The 8,221-nt window shown below is 33.1% G+C and overlaps 1 protein-coding gene across 1 annotated transcript in view; it reads right to left on the bottom strand.

Moving 5' to 3' along the window:
- Window positions 1-548: 548 nt before the first annotated feature.
- LOC106478348 (beta-1,4-glucuronyltransferase 1-like) overlaps window positions 549-8,221 on the bottom strand; it is a 43,289-nt gene continuing 35,616 nt past the window's right edge. Inside the window, exons 5-6 of the mRNA XM_013938887.2 lie at window positions 4,868-5,084; window positions 549-3,826 (exon numbers count right to left, since the gene is read on the bottom strand). Coding sequence (XP_013794341.2) covers window positions 4,890-5,084 — 195 coding nt within the window. The 3' untranslated portion in view covers window positions 549-3,826; window positions 4,868-4,889. The remainder of the gene's footprint in view (window positions 3,827-4,867; window positions 5,085-8,221) is intronic.

The following is an 8,221-nucleotide window of genomic DNA, read 5'->3' as shown; positions in this document are numbered from 1 at the left end:
ATACATGGGTATTTAAAAATTAGAATTAAATTAAAAATAGGTCAGAAGACCGTTCTAGGTCTAGGTCAAAACACTATATTTCAAAGACAGTCAGTTCACTTATAAGCTAACCGCAGCGTTCCAAGCAGCGGGTTTCATAGAAAACAGCTGTATTGCTGCTCATGCAGGGTGCTCTATAGTCTCTGCGTGTATACACACATGCTACTCTTACTATTTATATGAACAAAAGTTAAAAAAATAAGTGATATCATTTCTAGATTTATTTTATGTGCTTAATAAACATATTAATTTTCAATTGCAATGTTTTACATCATGTGCATTACTTCCTTTCTTCTCAATATGGCTCGGCATGGCCAGGTGGTTAGGGCGCTTGACTCGCAATCTGAGGGTTGCTGGTTTGAATCCCTGTCCCACCGAACATGATCGCTCTTTCAGCCGTGGGGGCGTTATAAGTGACAGTCAATCCCACTATTCGTTGGTAAAAGAGTAGCCCAAGAGTTGGCGGTGGGTGGTGATGACTAACTGCCTTACCTCTAGTCTTACACTGCTAAATTAGGGACGGCTAGCGCAGATAGCTCTCGTGTAGTTTTGCGCGAAATTCAAATAAACAAATCTTCTCAATATTTGTTACATCTCAGGTATTTTCTCACGCACTTCACTGCATCGATAAAATTGCATAGTAATTCAATTTTGACACAGTAAAACATGCATTATCAACAGATACGGGGAATATAACTTTCACAGTATTCTTCTTTGTTGTTGTATACTGAAACTATGTCTTCGCATGACTGACGTTTCATGTCCGTGAGGAGTGTAAAAACTAGCCAAATGTAGAGCAGAAAAAAGTCTGAAATATATAGTCACATTAGCCACTCTCTACCAGATAATCAAGTTGCATCATTACCTTAAAACATGATATTTTTTCTAATTCTGAAAGCTGACTTGATTTGAAGCGGAGTCTTAAGATTCTGATGTTAAAGCATTAGTACAGTGTACTGTAGACGGCAATTTTCAGCGTGGTATCATATTAAATGATTTCAGTGCAGTTCTCCTGTGTATCAACAACTTCTACATTAAACCACTTGTTTGTATTCATAAATTTGAATAATGTCCTTTATGATTGACAAACATTCTAATATGTATACATATTTTATAAACTGAATATAAATATCCAATCTAATATGGAATAATAATTTGTGTGTTTACTGCAAGCAGTTTCAAATACTTGGATATGACTCCCCTTCCTGTACAATCATTAAATGTGACCACTTATTTGAACTAATACACACTGAAGTGAGAACAGTAAACAAATATTAAACTATTTTAACTGCCGATAAGATCTCATATCAAAAGGAATTCCTAATTGTAAACTATAAATTCCCGAACATGTCATAACGTGTGTGGTTAAGTATTCCGCTTGGTAAATGCTCTAATAGCAGCTGCAAGATTGACATGGTTCAAATTTCATTATGCTTGTAGAGATAGGGAGAGTGCTGCAGTAAGGATATAGGGTATTTGGCCTAGGCCTTTTCAGCCTGCACCCTACATGCATGTGTGTGAAACTTTTTAAGATAAAAATATACATCTAAATAATATAGTCTGACTGAAACATTATATCGAAATATAATTAGACTCAGGTCTATACACATAAAATATATCACTATTACACTTCCTTCAAGAAGAAAAACAATTAGTTAATTCACAACAAAACAATGTTAAGCCAGCCTGCTTAATTTTCGTATTTATTTCCCGAAATTAGGTAGCACTGCTAAATCTCATTGTAACTAACAGAAGCCTTGTGATAAAAGTAAACACCTTATCAGCAGTAACCATGATAAATTTCACAGTGCTGCAGCGCATTCATCCGGTCCGAGATATTTAGGAAAGCTTTGGAAGTGCAATTTATATGATGTTTCAGGTGTATTTTGAGGTAAGTTTGTTTGTTTGTTTGTTTTCATGTTAAGCACAAAGATACACAATGGGCTATCTGTGCTTTGCCCACCACGGGTATCGAAACCCGGTTTCTAGAGTTGTAAGTCTGCAGATATGTCACTGTGCCACTGGGGGGCTTGAAGTAATGGAGACAATAATATGCAATTATGATGGCGAGCATGTCTATAAAAATGCCACATCTGACCTATTAGAAAGAAACGTTACCATGACTGTGGTTTATTAAAGACATGGAAAGCCGTAAATTAATAATATCTGATATACTTTTCACAAACGGACAAGCGGTACCAGTGTAATTATTCGTAATACAAACATCTGTTTATGATAGAGCAAAGACAAACTGGGCTATCTTTCTGTGTTCATCATTACTATAATATACCTGTAAGCATTTCACATGAAAGCGTGTTGAATACTGTAATTACACAGTGTCAAAATAATTAACATCATTATACAGCTTGAGTCAAAAGTCTTGATTTTCCACATTGTTGTGACGTAGATGTGATATATCGAAAACCGCTGACATAGGGTGTTTAGGCATACTGAGGATCATTTGTTATCTGACATATATCTTTGTTATAATGGTCAAATCTAGGTCAATCAAACACTATCTATCAAAGTATAATTAGTATGAGGTCAAATATGTTAATACCTAAGTTGTAACACACAACTATATTATTTATTTACCCTAAGTACTACAGAATATATTGGAACAAGTAATATAATTATCTGATCTACACACTTCTGTTACATTATCTATACAATTACATATCTATATCAAGAGTGGTAACAGTGTACCAGAACATAGTATAGCATTTTCTTCAAAAACCCAGTATATCTCATTTTACAAACAAATCTGTAGAAAAGTCAGGAATTGTCAATGTATCTGCTTTTTTTAAACACAGAAAGTAGTAGTGTGTAAGGCCCTCATTTCTTCAGAGAAGATATTTAGTCCAATCCACTAGAGACAGTTTTCTATAGCTTTTCTCTATATATATATACATAGAAGGTGTATGAAGAACTAGCAAGGGGTGGGCATATAACATTCTCTTAGAGCAAACCGTATAATTCTTGAAACAGGAATTAGACGTAGGGTCTTGTCAACCCACCCTCACACCAAAATTATTTTTCAGCCAATCCCAATGTATTACAAGCAATTTCAACTCTACTTATCTGACACACACACATACACACACACACATATATATATATATATATATGAATAAAAAAATTATAGTAAGCGTAACATAAATCTGATTTGAATATTATAAATCTTTGTAAAACTTCATGCAAGCTATTTATTATCATCCATATTTACCAAAAGTAATAAATGCGTCTTTGTGACAAATGCCCATCCTTTCCACATTGAAGTAGACTATTTACTAGAAATAAACTCTGCAGGACTTGAAGACACTCGGAAAATTAGTCCTACTTATTGTGAAGCAATTTGTTCACTTGAAGTATTCTTTCCAGAAATCAAAGACACATGAAAACCTAGTTTTTGCACACAGTGAAGTAACTCCATACTCTCGGGAAGATTTAGAGATATATATGAAAAAATGATATTAATAGCATACAACAAAGTTATTCCTTGTCAAATGTTTTTCAGAAAATTTCCTCTTGAAAAGCTAGGTTTAATCACAAACAAGTAACCTGACACAATCTTTGTCATATTTTCCCCTCAGAAACTGCAGATCCTAGATGTAGTTAAGTACAGGCAAGCCATACGATCCAGCATCCTTTCTCTAGAAGCTTTAGATACAGGAAAAATGATGAACGGAAGTTAGTTATTAGAAGCACATTTTCTCAATCCTTCAAATTTTTGGTTTCGTTTTATTCCTTATTTTAACATGTCCAATACTTCAATGACGTCAATTTGCTGGGAAGAAAAATAATTAGTTATTTACTGCCTGTATAAGAACTGCTAATTGTAAATGCTTTATTCAATGAATCTCTATAGATCTACATAGTTAAGTCACATTAACGATATATGTATCAACATATGCATTATTACAGGGTGATTTTAAAGAAAGATTCGCAGTCACTCGCGCGTCATATCTCAAAAACTGTTTGTCACAGAAAAGTGAAATTGCACGAGATGTTAAGATTATCATGCAAATGCAAAATGACACTGTTGTCACAAGGGGGGCCCACTAAGACCTAATGTCCTGTGACCTAATATCTGATCAAACACAGCAACTATTTAACAACGAAAACTGGGATCATTCTACAAAATATTTTTATTCTTCAATATATGAGAAAGTTTAATATGAATTTAGTTTGATTTTGGACTACTATGTCAGCATGCCAAGATTGGTTTGGATCAGTCAACTCGTTTAGGAGGAGATGTGTCCATACACAGACATAAAGTTTTCTTTGATACTGGATAGTTTCCGCACCAGTATGACTTAATATGTATAGCGTATATATAAAGAACGTCTGTGCCGAGTGAGACAGAGCTGGATAAATAATTTAATTTCGTCTTATAATTTATTATATGACGTTGATCATACAATTTTGTACGTTATCCAATAAAACAGTTTCTATTCATAGATGACACTTGATATTGTACATATTTCAACACCTGTTTACTATACCTTGCCATTGATGGCTCAGTGGTAAGTCTGAGAGCATATAACGCTAAAAATCGAAAACACTGAAAACACGCATCGTTAATGCGGTTCCTATATCTAATCTCAGAATACTTTACAATTTCATCTCAAAAATCGAATCTTTTTAGAATCAAATCCTCTTGTATATTGTTAATATTTAAACTACTTTTAATGCCTTATTCTTGTCTGACAACAACACTAATTTCTTTTATTTTCTCTTGGAATATTTTATTTAAAGAGTATTCTCAAGCGGAATTGTTTTAATTTATTCTTGACCAAAACCATATTATAAACTACATAATATTTACCCTATGTAAAAGTTTGAGTTTCTCAATAACAGCGACGAGAAGATTCAGGATACTTCTTCTGCAGTTCAGCTTTGAAGTTTCTGAAAAGCACTCTGTTTCTTTCTTGTTCCACGTCTTTGCTTTTATGGAAAGATGGGGTCGTTTTCCAGCCGTCATGAACAAGGAAGGCATTGTTTAAAACGGAAAATCTGTATCCAGCCACGTGCAGTTCACAAACCTGTAATAACAACAAGAGCAAAATCATACGTGTTTGTCTAAAAATTACATAATACCAACTAAAGGTTGTGATAAGTAAGGAAAATTTCCAAGTTCCAAATGCAGTAACAAGCATAACACTAGAGAATACCATCGTGGCTCACTTAAATCATGACATTTTCCTAATTTGGAATTAAATAAATAAATACTTAGGACGATAATTTTTCAAGATGAGTTATTATGAATACAGAAGCTGTTCATTTAGTGTATTACACTCTGCGCATGAATTGGCAACAGATTTTCTTCGCTGAAATGCTGAAACTCATCTCATCACTCATTTTTGCAACCTTGCCAAACCTCGTTAACAACAAACTTATAGTAATCCCGCGCATGATCTGACAATAGACTTTTCATTAAAATAATTAAATTAATCTCATCCCTCCCCTTTTCAACCTTACCAGAGTTCGTTAATAACAAACCTATAAGCGTTTGAGAGAAATCCATAGGTACGCATCAGGGTTTTTGACAGGAACCAATATAATTGGTAATGAAGAATTATTCCACTATACACATGCAAGCACGCAAGCAGGAATTCTGAAGTCAGGTCTTATAATTAGATCTTCAACAGGCAGAAAGGGTTTCAAGTTAAAAAAAAACACGACTTTCTTTCATCCGACTGACCAAACTGAAATTTCTACTGAAATTTAAAGCAAAGTTGTCCTCATCTGGAATTTTGTTATCCCTGAATACGAATCAACAGATTTTTCATTAAAAAGACTCTTTCATGAAAATGGTTGTTTTAGTATAAACATGATAAAGTATCATTGAAAATTGACTACGTAACTCACTCAATGAAACATTAAATTATCATCACTATCCTCTATTTTAGTAACAATTTCATATATGATTTTTTAAGCAACGCGACTAAAACTACTTTAGAAGTTTTTAGCTTTGAAGGACAAACTTTCCCATTTAATGGAGGGGACATGATCACAATAACGCATTCACAAATGATCCACACAATAACGAATTGTACATCATTATCTAATTTATTTTGAAATTCTAATGAATGTTGCAAAGTATAGTTCTGTATATGGTCACGCAGTCTGTTAGCAGGATATGACTTTGCATGAAGCAGGATCATAGTCTTGCCTTATTGTCAATAATAAAAAAAAGACATCTTAGACTAAGGTTTGTGAACAACAGTAATGATTCATACACTTGACAGGTGAACAAACTTTCTTTTACTGGACAAGTTTGTTTCTACCACACCTCAGAGTGTATTTTCACTTGAATTCTTACTCGTATTTCGGTAACTGACTAACAAAATATAGCAAGCGTGCAAAAAAACAAACAGCTATTTTCATTGCTCTGCTAAAACGTGAAATGTGTTAAGAAAAAGTAGTACATTTTCTTAATTAAAATCGCTTAGATTTACAATGCATTATTACGTATATATAGACGCTAAAAACGTGAAATGTGTTAAGAAAAAGTAGTACATTTTCTTAATTAAAATCGCTTAGATTTACAACGCATTATTACGTATATATAGATGCACAAAACCGTCGTAATTAAAATTGAAGAATTTAGTTTAACAAAGAGCAGTTTTCAGAATTCACTTTAATCGCATTTCAAATGTACTAATACATTAACTTATCAAGTAGTATAATTTAGAGAATAGCCATGCAAATGCTGAAAATCCATGTTATGTTATATAACAAGATAAGATGAACATGTGCGTTTTATTATATAACAAGGAAAGACGAACATCCATGTCATACTGTTTAACAGGGAAAAGATGAGCATCCACGTTAATTATGTAACAAGAAAAGATGAACACTAAGTTATGTTATAAAACACGAAAAGACTTGCAATCACATTATGTTCTATAATGATAAAATAAGAATTTCAACGTTAATTATATAAAAATATATGTAGCTTTGTGCTTAATTACAAAACAAACAAACAATATTATATAAGAAAATGAAGACCCACGTTAAGTTATACAAAAAAATTAACATCCACGTTATGTTATGTAAAAAGAAAAGATGAATGTCCATGTTATGTTATAAAAAAAATTAACATTTATGTTATGTTATATAATAATAATAGGTGAACATTTACATTATGTAATGTGATAGAAAACGTTGAATAACTACGATGGTGATGTTAATGAAATGTAAAACATTAAAATATATTTCCCACAAATATACAGATATTTCGATATTAGACCTTTCTTTAAAAGTACAATTTACCACAAAACAGCAGTCAATCTTTCAGAGTCTACTAATTATCTGAGTAGGACGAAGCTAATTAAATATGACTGCATCAACAGATGTTACTTATCCTACAACAGACAATGTCAGAAACAAATGATGCATGAAAGCACGTGTCTGCAGGACATACGGAAATCAAGGTACTAAGCAACCATGTAATTCAGGCAATGTGTTACACCTGAGGCAAGATACAGATGTAGGTATATTTCCAGAAAACTATTCCAGATAAACTATTCCAATTAAATATTATAAACTTTATCCTTACCTCAAGGTTGAACATATTAATTAGTTATATCCTAAAATCGTAATATATATATAGATGTACACGTTACTATTCATACCTTAGACCCGGCATGGCTAAATGGTTAGGGAGGTCGAATCCCCGTCCCACCAAACATGCTCGCCCTTTCAGCCGTGGGGGAGTTATAATGTTTCGGTCAATCCCACTATTCGTTGGTAAAAGAGTAGCCCAAGAATTGGCGGTGGGTGGTGGTTCCTAGTTGTAGGCTTGAAAATATAATATTTGAATTTTGATTCAAGTTATTTCTGTACTTTTTGATGGTCCCTATTTCACTTTTAAATTACCAGATCTTAATTATCTTATTTCTTAAGTTTTCATGTCCAATTATGAGAATAAATAAAGATACATACTTGCATATGCATTCAATTGAATGTTACATGTTTCTCAAAAGCTTACTGCTGCACTGGCTTTTTCCCCACCCATTCATTATTTACTGAGCCAGGTGGTTTTTGTGCCTGAGGTTTCGTGTAAACGCATAAACACGCGTTTAACAAGCGAAGTACGAAAATCAGTAGAATAAATCATCACTCATCTATATAAATAAAATAAGAGTTTTGTCTGTACATTGCTTAGAATAGTGTA

Source organism: Limulus polyphemus, unplaced genomic scaffold (genome assembly GCF_000517525.1).
Source record: "Limulus polyphemus unplaced genomic scaffold, Limulus_polyphemus-2.1.2 Scaffold202, whole genome shotgun sequence".
Lineage (NCBI taxonomy): Eukaryota > Metazoa > Arthropoda > Merostomata > Xiphosura > Limulidae > Limulus > Limulus polyphemus.
This window is presented reverse-complemented; position numbering and strand designations above follow the sequence as displayed.